This window comes from Micromys minutus (genome assembly GCF_963924665.1).
Source record: "Micromys minutus genome assembly, chromosome: 6".
NCBI lineage: Eukaryota > Metazoa > Chordata > Mammalia > Rodentia > Muridae > Micromys > Micromys minutus.
The window spans coordinates 45916853-45935134 of NC_137975.1; the positions used below are offsets into that span (position 1 = coordinate 45916853).

Genomic DNA, 18282 nt, shown 5'->3' on the forward strand with positions numbered 1-18282 from the left:
ACACCTTCTGCTGAGCTGGTCCTGGGATTGTTGGTAGCTCCAGTAGAATGTCTGTACTTGGATTGTCTGAGTTTTTAAGTCTGAGGTGCAGTCATTGCATAGTCTGTAAACTACCTCAGACCTCGGTGAATACCCTCATCTGAGCCTTGATCGCCATGTTCCACCTTCAAAACCTAGAAGTCTGCAACTCACTCTTTCTCCAAGTCTTCTTTTTGCTGCTTCCACAACATGACTAAAGGTTTGAACAAATGGCCCATTCAGAGCTGGTCACTCAACCAAAACATATGCCACAGGTTAGCTGTCACATTCAGGACAGCCTTCAACATCAGGCAAGTTCAATATCCTTCCTACCTTACTCACCATAAGCCCTGTGCCTGAGAACTCAATCACTGCCCTCTCCCCCAAAGCAATGGCATTTTCCTACCGTGTACACTGAGTTCTCCTCTGTCCTGAAAGTCTCCTTTACTATTTCTGCACCGTTCAATTTTACTCATTCCTCTAAGCCAGACCAGCCACCTCTCTTCCCCGATGAAATTTCCCCAGATTCTTTCCACTAATTCCCAAATGCCTATTTTCTGATGTCTTAACATGACACCTGTACAAACACATATACACTATCTCAGAAAAACGACATACTACTTTCAGATTCCTTAACATGACTCCCAACCCCTCCCCCACACACACACCCACAAACACATTTACACACTCCCAGTCTCCAAACATGGCTGTTAGTGACTTCTACAATTCTGCATAAAAACAGAAACCCAGCCCTGAGTTTTTTTTTCCTCTGTCAATCGAATCTATATACTATATACCTCTTATAATGGTTAATGAAAAGCCTTCAAACAGGAAGAACATAAGTGGGCACTGTGCCTCCATGAGATACATTTTCTCTGTTCCCTTTCTATGTGTTTATGTTTATGGAAGTTTATAGTTTATTTGCATGAATATTTGTGTACTACAAGTGTGCCTTGTGTCCAAGAAAAACAGAAAACGTCATCAGATCCTCAGGGATTGGAGCCAGCATGTGAGTTCTGGGAATCAATCTTGGGTCCTCCATTTCTCCAGTCCTATAGCACTTCTATATTAACTGATACATTTACTAAAATTCAAACAAATGGCTTTCTAAGATTAAGGGCTACTGAGAAGCTGATGTAGCAGACATCCTCATGGGAGTTAAGCAAGAGATATTTTATGGCTCTCAACTCCATGAATGAACCTCACTGTGCTACTTACATGTAAGGGGTTTGCTTAATTCACGTTAAATACAAAACATTCTACACAGGTCTGGGAAACAAGTAAAGAGGAAACAGGACTACTAGTCTTGAATTTGTTTTTATTTGTGCATGTCCTGAGTTCCATTCCTCAAGGGAATCTTAGGGTTTCTGACATAGCTTCCTTTCCAGATAAGGTCACTGAGAAGTAGGTAGCATATTAATCTGTGTATATTCAGAGAGCATTGATATCCAAAGAGTGTTCTCTTGTTATCCACAGAATTTCAGTCTCTTAGGCAGTGTATTTATCACCAAAGCTAGTTCATGAATAAGGTCAAAACATCATTTCCTTGCTTCATAGTAGAAGACTCAGCAGGATTTCATTGCATCCTCACCCTGAGCCAAGAAAAGGAGACAGTTTCCAGGAGTCTTGTCTCAGTTTATTCAACATGAACTTGTTAATAAACAAAACATTAATAAGTTACTTGATTGTTCTATTAATGGACACTTTATAGGAACAATGATTTTCAAACTCAACTCTTGCCCTAGGCTCACTGGGTAAGGGGAAGGGTGTAAGTTACAGAAATGCCTCGCATTCCAGGACTCAATCACACAAATCAGTGCTTGCTGGAGTGCATCGGGTTGCACAGGATTCAGTATGCACCTGGCCATGAGCACTTGTAATCGGTCTAAGGTTCTCTTGGCTTCAACCAGTGTCCACTTTACATAAATAATGCTAAATTCAATGTAACATGGTTTTATCTCTGGCCATAGAAAACTGGGAGAGATTGATGATTAATATTTCATTGCTAATAATAAAATACTCTTTTCTGTTCATCATTCTGTGTAAAGTTCCATGATGTGACCTTCCCTACATGTTTGCTCTGTGCTGGATTTTGCAGGACATACCAATTCAAGTAGTTTTCCCTATAGAACCCTAACTGTGATGGTTTGAATAAGAATGACCCCATAAGATCTTGTGATTGACTACTTGGTCCCCTTTTGCTGGAAATATTTGGGAAGGATTGGGGGTGTGGCCTTAGAGGAGGTATGTCACTAGGGGCTGGCTTTGAAGTTTTCGAAACATCTAGCTATTTCCGGTGTATCTTCTCTCTGTCTCCTGTTTAGAGATACGGATATTAACTCAGATGTTCAGGCCACTGTGTTCTGTTGGTCTATCATGAGATCTAGCCATCTTAAAATATAAGCTAAATTAAACAGTTTCTTTTATAAGACCAAGTGCCTTGGTCATGGTGTTTTATTACAGCAGTAGAAAAGTAATTAGGACACTAAATAAACTTTCAGATAAGTAAATGTTTAGTTAAAACATGGTAGCTTTCATTAGAACAGACTGGTGATTTTATTTCTATTTTAGAAATAATGAAAGTGAGGTTCTGAGTGTTCATTTTTGCCCAGTGTCACAAAGCCAATAAATGACAAAACAAAAATGTTTAGAAAATCTACCTAATGCCAAAGCATCTTTTTGTAAACAAAATAATGGAGTGCTATTATCCAGAAGAGTTTTTCTGACCATGTATGATCTAGTAATCCATACCTTAGACCTTGTCACTCAGAAAGGTCATGGCTGACTAAATGGATTTGTCCCACAGACTCATGCTGCCAGGCTCCTGAAACTATATTCATTTTGTAGACATTCTTACGATGTTGATGTGAGAGTTTCCTCAAAAGCCCATCAGCTGAAAGCTAATCTCTAAAGATATGATGTTCAGAAGTGTAGCTTTGGCTGGTGTCTCAATCCCGACTACTTGGGTTTTTTTTTTTTTTTTTTTTTTTTTTTTTTTTTTCTTTTAATGTGCTTAGACATGGAAGGGTTCATATTTTAATGCTATCTCCTTTCGAAAGTGGTAGAAAATTTAGGAAGTAGACTTATTTAGGAGAAGTAGGTCACTGGGAATGTTTCCCCACATACTTCTATCTGTCTTATTCTGGTTCCTGCATGTCATTTTTGCAGTGAGAAGCTTTATGTAACCACATGCTTCCTGCTATGGCATTCCCCCTTACTAGAAGCCCCAGCGAGCAAAGGAAAAAACCTTTATAGTTGTCCCAATAACATCTTTCCCCTTTTAGTTACTTTCCTAGGCATTTTTTTTACAGAAATGAAAGCTAACAAGAATATGCCCATTTCTTTATAGATGACATTTATTGAAAATTTCAAATAATATATATTTTTTATTTATTGAAAAGTTGAAATTAAGTTGAATTGACAATACCAGTTTAAACTGAAGTGTACAGATGGAGAAAAGAGGAACTAATATGAAAATTAGGCAAATTGAACTTTATGAAGGAATATCATATAATACCATGAAAATGTCATGCTTAGATTATGTATCTTCTGTAAATTCTAACATATGGAAGTTTGTCATTTCTAGAGAATATGACATAAATAGCTAACTTTCTGTGTTAGTAAGCTTTCTTTCATCATAAAAAGTATGTGAAATTATCAAATTATAAAGGTAAAAGGCTTATTGATGTTGTTGTTGTATGTCTTTGACCAGGTAGACTTACTACCTCTAAGACTCTTGTAGTAATGGCAAAAATGCATAAGAAAGGATCAGCACTTACCTGCTTGGCACATGACAAAAGAAAAACTGAGATCTCCTTCCCAGTGACCTAAAGATCTCCCACTAAATTCTACTTTAGTGTCTCACCATTTCCTACTAGCACTACCATGGCAACTAAACTCATTAACACATGGTCCTTTGAGCACAAAACTGCAGAAGCCTTCAACAGCATGCTTGGTATCTACTAAATGTGTCAACTTATTCTTCCATCTATTATTTCTTTTTTAAAATCTATTTGTCAAGTTTTGAATAAATGGAGTAATCAGTCAATGAATTTATAAAAAGCAAAATCTAATGATTTAGTCAACAACTTTATATTGAGAACTTACTATTGCTTGGTAATATGTCTACAATGCAATTACATAATCTTTATTGTATTAAAATTTCAGTGATCTTTGAAGTATAAACAATGGTATAAAGTAAAGAAAATACATGAGCACCAGCTATAGAGAGTAATGATTGTCTGGGTTTTTTTTTTTCTTTCCTCTTAAATAAGCATATGGATTAGGAAACTAGGAAAAACAATGTTATGCTTCATTTAAACTCAAAACTGGAATTTGCTGATTTACAATGCTGGGAAATATAATATTGTCTGTCGATTTGAAACTGTCCCTTCCCAGTGCAATAAGGCCAACATGAAACAAAGACTGGATGCATTTGTTCAGAGAATGTGCATGGTATGATGAAAAATTTGAAAACAGACTTCAAGGAGAAAACCTGGATCCTGACTCATGATTTCAGAGGTTTCATTATGCAGTTGCTTAGCCCCACTCCTCTATGGTCCAGTGCAAGTCAAGAGAATCACTTTTTTGTAGAAAGCTTGCAAAGAAACTTGTTCACTATATGGTAGCCAGGAAGCAAAAAAAAAAAAAAAAAAAAAAAAAAAAAAAAAAAGAAAAGAAAAAAAAAGGAAAAATAGAAAAAGAAAAAGAAAAGAAAAAGAAAAAAAAATGAAATCAAGGAACCAAGGGTCCAATGTACTTGCCCTAACTAGACTCCAACCACAAAGCCACAAAGATTTTACCTTCTCCCAACAGAATCATTGGTGAAAAACCAAGGTTTCACTGACAATGTTTTTGAAGACATTTACTAAACATAAGGTTTAGTAAAGAGTGAAGTACATGTTACTCACTCTGGAGAAGAAAAACACTACAATCATAGTTCAGAACAGAGTTCCCTGGGGGACATTCTTATACAATGGGAGGGTCCATTGTCTAGGAGAACAGAGAAGAGATAGTAAGCAGATAAAAACATCCCATGTTTGCAGCACAAGATTAGTGTAGAGCATGGTAAGAGCCTTGAAGAACCTTCCAAGAAAGAGGAAGTTGAGTGGAATAGGATATAGCAGCAGAAAGGAGAGGCACAGTGCGGGAGGCTCACCTCAGCTGATCTCACATGGACAAGGGGTTCCCACTAAATTACCTAGAAGGTGTCACATTCAGTCGGAGTGCAGTTCTAGAGATCTTCTAGACAGTTTCTGAGAACAAGTGGGCTTTAAAAGCAGCCAACAGCTTAGATCTGAAAACATCTGAAAGGTCTTGTTATGAGGAATATTTCCCAGCATTTAGACACCCCTTTTAGACACCTAGAAAGCTAGTTATATGAATTCCATATGGCTCCGAAATTCATGATTACTGAAAATTAAAATCTCGTTATTCTGTGACTTTTGAAATGTTATTCAAAATTTATAAAGCTCAGAAATTGAAAACTACTTTTAAAAAATGATTAAACTAGGAAACTTGTCCATTCTTACTTCTGTGATCACATCATTCCTAAACCCACTTTTATTTAAAAAAAAAAAAAGTCTAAACCCACCTTTATGAATGGTAGCGTTTAATCCAAGTCCTAACCCAGTCCAACAGTGCTTAGCTTTCAAGATCAGATGATACCAGGTGTGTGTTCAGTGGTATAGCTGTAGACTAAGTGTAGGCCTAACTCCTTACAAACATATTTTCCAACTTCTCCTGTCCAACCTCTGATTTATATTTTACAATTCTGCTACTGACATTTAAAGTCAAGTTATCCTGTACTAGAAACGGTGGCTAAGAAAATTGCCTAAAACATGTAGAAAAAAGGATATAGACAAAAATCTCAGTGAGGGATGAATCTAACCAAATACATCATACAAGAGGAACACTAAGTAGTTTCTATTGCTCACCAAATGTTCACAGAAGGCTTGTCTGCAGTCAGTGATTAAGTGAAGGTCAGGATACCAGAGAAACACACACACAAACACACACACACAAACACACAAACACACACACAGAGACACACACAGACAGACACACACACACACAAACACACACACAGAGACACACACAGACAGACAGACAGACAGACAGACAGACAGACACACACAGGATGCCACAATTTCACCATTCCAGAAATCAGTTATCTAACTAACAAAAAGAAAGCATGAGTTGAAAAAAAAAACAGGATGAAAGGATAATCTAGAGGATGCAGAATTTTAGAAAGAGATTCAAAAGGCTTCAGGGAGGGGAATGGAAGTGATGAGTTTGGAAATATGAAGCAGTATTAGAAAAAGTTTAAATGCAACAAGTATACATGAAGTCATTTCCAACACTCAGCCCCATATGCATTTTAGAAAGATCTTGCCAGCTGTAGAAAGAGTCTGGCCTGTGTGCTAATCTTGATTGCTAGCTTGTTTTAATTTAGAATCACCTAGGAAGTTGGTGAGGCACTCATGTGGGTGTAACTATGGGGGCATTTCCAGAGTGAATTGGGTGATCACAATTTTCCCTGAATATAGGCTACCCCAACCCCCATGGCTGTGAAAGCCTAGTTAGAATAAAAGGGGGAAAAGGACAAGCCAGCAGGTTGCCACAATCCCCCTTTCTCCTGCCTAAAATAAAATGAACTCCTCCATCCCCCTTGCCCTCCTAACATAAGGCACCAAAGCCTGTGAAATCCTTGGGTCAGACAAATCCTTCCTTTATGAAGTTGCTTTGTCAGGTACTGTGGTCAACAGTGATAAAACAGCTGCCGCCACTGGGTTACAGCAAGAGTCTGGGAGGAGAGATACACTGCTGGAGAGAGCAAGTAGAACAGCAGCTGAAACTGAGTCAAATCCCAGCACACAGTTTACAAAACAATCAGCTTCTTAGTGGCTGGACCTGCAGGACAAATGTCCCTTCTAAAAGCAACTTGAGAAGAGTGAGGTTGCAGGAACTTGGCTCCCCGTGTAGGGCTGTTTTGCAATGTCCACACAATGAGACTATCATCCGCAGAAGGCCTTTGAATCATACTTGTTTTTTAAAAAATATCTGAAATGAACAACAGATGTTAAGAAGATAAGGAAAGCAAAACAACAAAGACATAAAACCAGCTGCCCGGCGTGAGCACTGACTCTTGATTACAACACACAGAGTTCACTGGGTCATAATCTGGAGGAAGTAGAATTTAAACCATGGCACTGATGGGCAGGAAAAGTCTGGACTTTTAATTGGACATGTTTGCCACTACACAGTGTCATAAATGTATTGCCTTGAGAATGGGGGCAATGTGTCATGTCTAATTTCTTGCAGAGTAGATCTCCTACAGAACTGAAATTAACTTATGAATGAAAAAATTAGGAGAACCCCAAACCCAAGGGCTTTTATTATTTTCCACAGGCCCATTCTTTGCATGTATTGTATGAATGTGTCATATACTTGCATTGTGTGTTCTATGTTTGTGCATGAATGTGTGTGTAGGTACATATGCTTATACAAAGATAAGTAAGTGTTTGTATATACCCATGGATTCTAATGCAGACAACGGAGGGAAACTTTCCTTTCTACATTAGTTTTTGAGAAAGGATCTCTGGCTGATCCTACAATTTGCCTTGGTACTGGATAAACAGCAAACCAGTACTGGGATTGTAGACATTCACCATTACTTTTACATAGATGCACTTTATCTAAGCTCTGGTCCCTTTCTATCTTCTGAGTCACTTGCCCAGCCTGCAGAAGAGGTTTTTCCTGTAATGAGCAAATACTTGTATTGGCATTGTACCTAACACTGGATTTGTTGTGATATTTGTGTACAATGTAATCACTAGTACCCACATTGACTGCTTATTTTTTTCCATTTCCTTCTATTAGGTCTCTTCTGCCCTGAGACAGCAACATTTGTATTTTCAGGTCCTATATCTATACATAGTTTTATGTATCTCTGTGAAATCTAGGATGCATGAGTAAGAAAACAAATATGATAAGAGCCTTTCAGACCCCACATTCAGTGTCTAAAATGGTAATATCCAATAAGATGTAGGGAATTGCTATGCGGAAGTCTGTATGGGCCCAGAGATAAGTATCTTCAAAGAATACAGCAAAAATAAAATGCCATCACACCCCCCAACACACACACAGACACACACAGACACACACACACACACACATACACACATACACACACAATCATTTGCCTGGAGCTCACTCTCCTTGGAAAATTCATGAGTCAGAAAAACTTGAGTTTCCTTGGTTCTCGTTTGAGCTAACCTCTGGCTCCATCTCTGTTTTCTAAGAAGCATGTGGGAACTGTGGTGAGTTTGGTGATGTTATCAGGAGAGAGCATGAGTCCTCCACCTTGCAACAGTCTTACAACAGAAAATGGTCACTGCCATGAAGGCATTCTTAACAAGTTTTTAATCAGCTATCTTGTTCTGTCTGTTAATAACTGTAGGATAGAAACTTCATAGTTGCCCATTTATTTAAAGCTTGAATTTTTAAGAAAGGGTTCCAAATTTAACATGATTCCAATCAAAACTCCAAGTGCTTTTATTTAGCAAAATATAAAATGCTGATATTATATGTTATAGATGGCTACAAAAAAAAAAAAAAAAACCCAGAAAAATAAAAGAAAGAGCCAATGAGCATAGCCACAAACATCTGAAGAGCAAAAACAAGAACAGCCTTGCCCCATCTCATGCACACTTATTCTGAAGACATAAAACTGTGTGATATGAGCACAGTAATCACTATGAGTTCCCTCCCTTCATTTTTGAAGTTTATTAGCTTCGTGGGATTACCCTAGGAATTATCTTTTATAGCAGAACATTCACAGGACCAGGAATCTAGAAATGCTAGCTCAACATGAAAGATGAGTAACTCCCTCCCATGGCAGGAAGAGATATAAGCAAGGTCACACAGATCACTCTGCTCACAACAGTACTAATTCTCTAGCCATGGACAACCATAGAAATCTGCAAGGAGAAAATTAGCACTAGGACGATCACAAACACTATCTAAAAGTAAAGAAAAATGATATGGCATTTATTAACCAAACAATTTTTCATTCTTGGAATTATAGAGCTGAAACACTATTACAAAATAAAAGTCAAGAGTGCAAACTATCAAGACCTAAGTAGTGAACAGGCAGGATTTGGAAGCAAAATCAAATGCCAGAATGCCTAAAAATAATTTGCACATTTAGCATGCATTAGCTCATATTAATAAGACATAAGCCAGCAATAATTAAAAGGGGTTGAAACTACTTTTAATTAGAAGTTCAGGATTAGTTTTTACTTATTTGTTCTTTTAAAATCAGAACCCCATATGTACCAAGAATATGAATCAATATACCACAAATCGTTTCGTATAAACTTGGCGTGAGTGTTTTGCTGGTATATTACATTCATATGATCTGTATGAAAACCTTTCTCAGTTTATGGAAAAAAAGAGCAAAAATGGAGAAGGGATACTCAAAACAATGTCCCTGAAATTCTGGGGTTGTGTCCAACTATCCTTGCAAGAAGGTTAAAAGGTCAAACAAACAAAAGCACATACTGAACAATTACTGTTAGTGGGTTGATGGAGTTTCAACCTTAAGAAAAATGAAGCAAAGTTGTATAAGAACTTCACTGCAATATACCTAAGTGTCTATCATGTACTAGTGACAGACACAGAAATAGTAAGAACAGCCCACTGTAATCTAGTGAGGAATGAGGAGCTGTTAGTGCTAGAGCTACTTGGGTATCCATAGGCCAAATCTGGATTTTAGGTTTGCTTGGAACATACTTTGTCGATTGTCTTAGAGAAGGGTTTCTATTCCTGCACAAAACATCACCACCAAGAAGCAAGCTGGGGAGGAAAGGGTTTTCAGCTTACACTTCCACATGCTTGCTGCTCATCACCAAAACAAGTCAAGACAGTATCCCAACAGGTCAGGAAACATGAGCTGATGCAGAAGCCATGGAGGGATGTTACTTACTGGCTTGCTTCCCCTGGCTTGCTCAGCTTGCTTTATTATAGGATGCAGGTCTACCAGCCCAGGAATGGCACCACTCACAATATGCTGGGCCCTCCCCCCTTGATCATTAATAGAGAAAATGCCTTACAGCTGGATCTCATGGAAGCATTTCCTCAACTGACGCTCCTTTCTCTGTGATAACTCCAGCTTGTGTCAAGTTGACACAAAACCAGCCAGTATACCAATTTCAAACAAGCCTTTGGATTGTGTTTAAATGCACAAATATAGATAATCATGCCAAATCATATTGTCTTTTTCATTAAATGGGGGGGGATATAGAAATAATGCAAAGAACAAACTGGAAATGGTTTCACTATCTAGAAATGCATGTGTTTCTTTTCTCTGTCAGTTTGTCCTGGCAATACATGGCACTATATATGGCAGAGGAAGTGTCCTTACGAAATCACCCTTACCAGACTGCCACTCTCTATTGGTGTCCCCAGTGAATTAGAATCACTGTATGGGGCCAGAACAAAGGCAATCAGTAGAGAAACCCCTTCCAGAACAGAATGCTGTAGAGATAATTAAAGCTAAATTTCAAAGTGGGGGTTATACCTAGAACAACAGAAAAGTTTGGAATTCATTGGATTGAGACGAAGCTGAAAAGCAGGGTTAGTAATACAGACCTGAATGTACTGTGGGGATTTGATAAGATTTACTTCTTTCTGACCTCCCAAACGAATACAAGATGTTATTTTAAGATGTCTTAGTCCATTTGCTGTATCTGTAGTAGAATTACTGATCCTGGTCTGGACTAATAGGAGATAACTAACCACTTGGTAGACACAGAAAACTTTGAATGGGTTAAATACCTTACAAGCTCGTCAGAGAATAGACCAAAGCTTACAGCCTAGGTATTTAATGATAAATAATTAGCCTTAGAGTTGTCATCCTGGGATTTAGTATTTTTTAACAAGCCTGTCTTGCAGTGTCACAACATAGAGGAGAAACAAAAAACAAAGAGGCAAATACTCAGGGCAAGGGTCACTCTACAACAGCTTCTTCCTTAGTCCTGCCCTAGAAAACTGCCCTATTCTTCCACACACCCTCTGTGTTCATAAAGGCACTACCGTGTTTCAATGCTGTTTACTTTTGAAACCACAAAAACATGGTCAGTTCAAACCAAAGTGCAGGTGAGAAGAGCTATTTATCTGTTGACAGTTGAACATAAATTGGACTTTGAACTCTTTTAGGCGCTCCATATTTGAAGGTAATAACTTGGACTGAGGATATAGCTCAGGGGAAAGAGTATTTGCCTAGCACGTCTGAGTCCCTGGATTTGGTCCCATCACCACAAATAAGCAAACATAATAAGTCATTCCTCTAGACCAGTGGTTATAAACCTTCCAAATGCTATGATCCCATAATGCTGTAGTTCTTTCTGTTGTTACTTCAGAACGGTACTTGTGTCACAACCGTGAATAGTAATGTAGATGTCTGTGTTTTCTGACGGGTTTAGGCAACCTCTGTGAAAGGGTCATTTGACCCCCAAAAGGAGTCACAACCCACAGGTTGACAACTTCTGATCTAGAAGATATAATCAAATAAGTTTCAAACAAGTGTCATTAAGAATCTTTGGGGGCTAGAGAGATGGCTCAGTAGTTAAAAGCTCTGAGTGCTATTACTAGAGGTCCTGAGTTCAATTCCCAGCAAACATGTGGTGGCTCACAACCATCTGTAATGGGATCTGGTGCCCTCTTCTGGTGTGTTTGAAGACAGCTACAATGTGTATGTGTGTCTAATTAAAAAAGTTTTAAAAAATCACTAGTCTTGTCTACAGAGTGAGTTCCAAAACAGCCCAGGCTTCAAAGACTTGCTCAATGATCAAACAAGGCAAAGAAAACAATAAAATAAAAATAGAAGGCTTAACGCAGGTGGGCATCTACCAGAGCATTGGGACACCTGGGTAGACCTACCTAGATCATACACTGTGCTTTTAAATTATCATTCTATGAAGCTAATTTTTAATATCCATTTCCATTTCCACCTTATTGATTGGAAGCATCTTATTTTAAGAATTACTTAAAAGTCTCCCAGGGCCATATTCAGGTTAAAAAAAAAATCCATCCTGAACTACAGTGATCTGGGATCCCATTCAGTCCTGCAAGTACTTATTACATGCCTGGGTGGCACATGCTGCAGCTGATTTAGAAAAATAACAATGGAGCCTGATTGTAGGGACCAGTGGGCTGGTCTAATAGAATCTACGATAGAGATGGATCAGTACAGACAAAACACCATAACTGACAGACAGACAAGGTTCTTAAAGGTCTTCAAAGGAAGCAGTAAGTCAGATTTAGGTAGAGATACAATTAATGAAAATAGAACAATAGGGTAACAAGGCAGTAGGAACATGTGGTCCCCACTCAGGGAACATTTGGTGAGAATTCAAGAATACAGAAGGTGATGGGCTGGGGCATTGGCTCATGCCCTAAGGTCATGGTTTTCAAAACAAGTGGAAAATCTCAAGATCATAGCTGTGGGTCAATTCATTCATCTTTAAAAATAGTGCTTCAGCACATTTAGAAAGAAAAACGGGTACATGTTGTCTACATCAGTACAAGGGCCTGTTTGATTCTTCCAGAGAAGAAACTTGCAACATTTTGCACTTCTAGTTTCATTCAAGCATATTCTCAAGGATAAGAAAGAGTAACATCCATTTCTTAATTTATGGAGAGCTTACATATGATACATGACAAAAGTTGAAACTCTGTTTACTGTGTAATAATAGTTACAAGCCTCTATGCAGACATTCAAGGATGAAAATCCAACTCTATACCAAATTTCTGTGCCAATCCAAACTTATGCAAACTCAAGCTACAAAAATCTTTCTCAATGTCATATGAAGTATCTTATGGAAACTTGGGGGTCATTGCTGGAGAAAGTCAACTAACCTGCCAGTCCAATAATCTGACCCACACTTGCTTTATAGGAAACACTCAGGTGGATTTTCTCTGTGTCATACATTTTTGTTATAGATACTGATGCTAACAGAAACTTTAGCCACAGAATCTCAGAAGGAATACCACCAGTTGTGCTGGCCCACTCCAGTGGAAAGGAAGCACAAAAAAGTATCCAACCAGGCAAAGAAAATGAGAATACAAATAAATGACACATTAAATTTAAACTACATGTCTCGGAACACACACACACACACACACACACACACACACACAAAAAAAGTAAGAAACAAAAACAGAAAAAATTAGTGGTTTCTCTGCCCTCTGGTGGCAATAAAACCAACCACAGCATTAGAGAAGTAAAAAGCAAAATAAACAAATCTGTTATGAAATCAGATGTTTTCCTTTGCCAAAATGCCCGTAGTAAAAGCCCTGATTGCTGCCTGCCAACTTTCACCTTCTGAATTCTTTTCTGGATATTTAATTTTCAGGTAAGTCATCCTACGATGGAAAATAGAGAGCTTTATTTTTTTTCTTCTGTGTTACCTTTCTGTGTTATAGATTCAGTAGGTTAAAACCACTTAATTGCAAGGTAATTTCATAAAACTTCATGTAGAGTCTTCTTTGACTTATAGCAAAGTCTCTAAAGAATTGATAAAATGATTAATTCCCCTTACCCAATCTTGTGAACTCAATGTTTCTAAGAGTTCCACCAGAAACAGTGAATTTGTTTAAAAATGCTGGCATATTTGTTATCTACACAGGCATTCCATACTCCCCAAAGCAAAGCTTTTCACCAGCTGGTCTGCCCTAGAGTGCAATGGATTTCATCCTCAGGTTGAAGCCTTAGAATAGCAAACCTGACCTGGGTGTCGGTGTATTCTATAGGTAGTAGTTAAAGAAAGAAAGAAAGAAAATTTCTAGTCTTTTTTATGTAGGTTTGCTATAAATACTTTATTTACTTCCAAGAAGTTTTAAACAAACAGCTCAGGATGAATCCCCACCTCCTCTTAGCAAAGCTGCCTTGCATTTTCACTTACTCCAAATATGCTTATGAAGATGACCACAGTACCTTTTATATCTTACTGCTTTCTGAGGAAGGTAATAACTGTTCTTTTTGTCAACCAATGCAATGTGCCAAGAAAATAAACAGAAATCTGGTGTGCTGTTATAAATTATAAATAGCCAAGAACTTATGTTCATTGATGAGGATGACCATAGGTGCCAAAAAAAAAAAAAAAAAAAAAAAACTTGGATTTTAATCTCAGCTTTTATCTTGTGGTCCTCATGGCCCCTCAACTGGTCCTCAACACACACACACACACACACACACACACACACACACAGAAAGAGAGAGAGAGAGACACAGAGAGAGAGAGACAGACAGAGAGAGAGAGAGAGAGAGAGAGAGAGAGAGAGAGAGAGAGAGAGAGAGAGAGAGAATTTCCAGCTAAATAGGAGCACCAAGATTGTTTCTTCCTTCTCTCTTAAAATTTTTCCCAGGGATAAATGCAGGACTTGGATTATCCTATGTGTCTCGGGGTATTAAAATCTTATTGAAGGTTTTTATAAACACTTATTCTTACCTGGAGTCCCCAGGTGTCCCTCCCAGACTTCTCTCTGTGACTCCATAAAGGGTATACACGCATACTTTCTGAGGAACCATTTACCACTCTCTCTTGAAATAAACCCATGTACAGAGCAAAACACAACAAAAGTGATGGTCCTAACCAGGAAGTTCTCTTGTCTTTTTCTGTTCAAGTGCCCTTTGCTCTTCCTCCCTCTGGGAGTCTGCAAGAGTTCACCAATCCTTGCCCTGGTGTTTCACTGGCCTGCCTGTTTTGTTTCTTTGCTGAAGGGCAAAAATAGGGAGCAATCTGTGGGGTCACAGTGGACAGAGTGGTCTAGGGAGAAAGCTGGATTAGGCAGTGCCCCTGCTCACTTGTGAAGGCACAATTCACTACCACACACCTATTCAGAAAGGCCACCAAAGCAAGGGGTGCGGCCAATTGCAGGGATCTGGAGGCCTCCCTCCTCCTGAGACAGCGTCAAGAAACCCGGAGGGACCACTGGCACGTCCGGGCTCGTCTGTGAAGCTGACCGGCAGAGGACAATAGGACCAGGGCTTGTCCTCAGAGGCACGCCCGTCTCTGTCTTTTCCATCTCTTCTCCATCCCTGATCCCTGCTGCGTCGACTGCATCCACTTTGTAACCCCACATTGAGAACGCCAATGAGGATAAGCAAGAAGGTGTGATCTGCAGCCACAAGGCATTTTCTTTTAGCACGGGGCGACCTGCCATCCCAGATTGCCAGCAGGTCGTTCATCTATCCTTTCCTTCGCGGCGCACAGGAAAGAGCTTCTGAGCTCCAAGGGATGAGAAGCCAGAGGGGAAACAACCTGATGTAACTGAGGTTCAAACAGAGGTCTCCTCAGCAGCTGGCTCTCTTACACCCGGACCTCCTTGGGCTACTTGGGGTAGACAGGACCACCCCCTGGCGCCCAGGTAGAGGAAGCACCATAGTTTCAGGGAAGTCCAGGTTTCCAACACCTTCCTAGCAAGCCTCTTCCTCCATTTGAAAAACTCAAATTTCCCAGAAAAACAACTAGAATAAGTTTCCCAAGGGCAGATGCATTGGGTGGGTGTGGGTTGATGTTGGGGGTTCCGAGACACAGGAAGGACCTCCAGCTACACACAAAATCAATCGAATAATAAAGTACTTCTTACCATTGGTGTGGTGCCCAGGCTCCCCGTGGGCGAACTGGAAACGATCTGTTAAAAAGTGACAAAGTAACATAACTCCTGCTGCAGCCAGGTTGGCCCTCGAGAACCTCGCCATGCCGCTGCCGCGACCTCCCTCCCCTGCCCAGCGAATCTTTCCTTGAGGCCCTGGGCTCCGGGGTTTTCCTTGGGGATGGAGCAACGCGGCTGAGCTCTGCGGGTGAGTCTCTGGTGGTATCCGGAGGCTTCTGACAGTTTCGCTAGGATTTCACTCTGGGTAGCAGAGAAGCGGAGAGACAGCCCAGCCCTCTCCGAACTTCGAGAGCTCTCACCGCAACTCGTCACCCTCGCAGCCCCCAGCCGACACAAAACCAACCAAGTCACTTGCAGTCGGGCCAGCAAACTCCCTGGTCCTCAGAGGCAGCGCCACCCGGGCGCCCACAGACGGTGACTTCCGAGCGCCCGCGACGCGCTCCACTGGGTTCAAAACAGATCTAATTCCACTGGCTGAGCCGGTGCTGTTCCAGATCCAAGAGGGCGCTGAGCACCGGAGGAACTTTCCCAGACTTAGGACTGGCTCTGGCGGGCGGTAGGGGTTAGCGAGAGAAGGAGGTTTAGTGGAGGCTGGAGAAACCCCTCCGACAAGTTTTTCTTCTTTGCTTTGCCCAAGGCTGAGCGCGCGTCCTCGCCGGCAGCCGGAGGGATGGGCAGCTCCGGAGAGTGGAGCCGGGGAAGGACTAGCTGCTGCGAGCAAAAGAGGGGTGGGGGTGGTTTTTTAAAGAAAAAGGAAAACGGGGGAAAGTGCGGCTTCAGCCTGGTGAGAGATCCTCTCCAGGCTAAGGAAGTGGTAGCTCCGAACACCGCGGAGCCCCAGGAGTTTGGTGTCGGAGGCGCCGCCGCGCTCCCCGCGTTCCAGCTCTACACTTTGGGGAGGGAAGGCGGCTTGCCATTTGCCAGATCTGCCGCGGAGACCTCCTCTTCTTCCCTCCGCCCTCCTCCCTCCCCCTCCCTCTTCCAGGCTTCTCCCACCTTCCTCCTCCCAGCAGCCCGCACCAACCTGTCCAATGGCTGAGCTTTTCTGGGGAGTGGGGTGGGGGGGGGGGTTGTTCAGAAAATTCTTCCACCGGTAAAGCCCTGGAAGACTGGCTGGGGGAAGCCAGAGGACCATTGCGGCCCCAAGGGCCCTGGAATCCCAAGGACTGGTGCGTAAGGTGGTGGCAGATCCTAGTCTCCTGGACACCATCGACCCACCGGGCTCGTGCCCTCTGCAGCCGGACCAACACTGTACGCACCAGGCTAACAGGGATTTGGGGTGGCAGCCTGCCGGTGGGGAGGGATGAGGCCCCCATCACACTATCTTCTGGGTTCGGTCTGGGCACTAAAGGGTTAATAACATTTCATCCCTCACTGAAGACTTGTCTGGCAACCGTTCCGGTGTGGGGGGGGGGGGGGGAATCAAACCTGAGTCGCTGGGGTTACTGACGTCCCCAACCCCCGACCCCCTCCCATCCAAAACCCCTTCTATCCCAGACCCACACCGAGGGTGTTGGAAGGTGGATCTGGGCTGCAGGGTACTGAGGCCACCGCAGCAGTTTGGTAAAGTGTCAGAAGGAGCTAAAGGGGGAGTTTAAAGGAACAGGAAGCCCATTGAATTTCCTATGGGGGCTTTAAAGGGCTTTCGCTTGCTACTTTGTTTTTGTTTTTTCAGCTTGAGGATCTGCTTTGGTATTAACTCCTTCCAGGCTCCTCATCTGCTCTCATTTTATCTCGCATACATTTAACCACCTTTTAACGGGCTAAAAAGCAAGCAAAGAGACGATGCATCTTTGGTGAAAAGTACAGGCTCTGGAGCACTGCCTGGGCTAATACTTCATTTTTTTTTTTTCCACAAGGAACAATTTACTTAAGCTTTAAGCCTCAGGTCTCCGGGCATCAAATCAGGAAGATTCTATACTGAAGTTCATAGAAGGTTCTAGCAATGAAGATTAGCCAAGTGAACTTAATTTTTTAATCATCTCCTAGCCTGAAGAGAAATGCACTTTCTTGAAGACAAAAGCAGAGCTAAATTAACACATTGGGAAGTGTTCTGGGTTCAGTGATCCTTGCAGCCTGTTCTTGCCCTGGCCCTTCCATGCTTTGGAAGAATCTGTGGATACTGTGAATCGATCTCTCTGCTTGCAGTAAAACCCACTGGAAGCGGGCCTGGATGACTGCAAAATCGATTCAGAAATCTTGCCTTTCCATTGAAAAATATTAACAAGCCTGTTTTCTCTAAAATAAGAGATATTTCTCTATTTAAGATTATTTGGGAAGGTTTAAATACACCGTGCCTACACCTTTTATTATCCTAAGATGCTTGGCAAATCCTGAGCTTTCATCTGAGTGAGTGGTCGATATCCTCTTGCCAACCAGACTTAGGACTGTTGTAATTCTCTTATTTCTCAACCAAGAGTGTTTTATGTTCTAGATTGCATCTCAGCTGAGTACCTAGAGTATTTGCATCAAGTTTAAAAGTGTGGCTATCTAGTAAAATCTTAATGGGACATTCATTGTTGAGTTTGCGTTCTACACTTTGAGTGGCTGACACAAAAGCAGGTCAGCAGCTACAACAGAAAC

General features: G+C 41.0%; 1 protein-coding gene across 1 annotated transcript in view; it reads right to left on the reverse strand.

The window, feature by feature from the left end:
• PLXDC2 (plexin domain containing 2) overlaps positions 1 to 16534 on the reverse strand; it is a 351096-nt gene extending 334562 nt beyond the window's left edge. The window contains exon 1 of the mRNA XM_080917571.1: positions 15673 to 16534. Coding sequence (XP_080773697.1) covers positions 15673 to 15784 — 112 coding nt within the window. The 5' untranslated portion in view covers positions 15785 to 16534. The remainder of the gene's footprint in view (positions 1 to 15672) is intronic.
• Positions 16535 to 18282: the final 1748 nt, after the last annotated feature.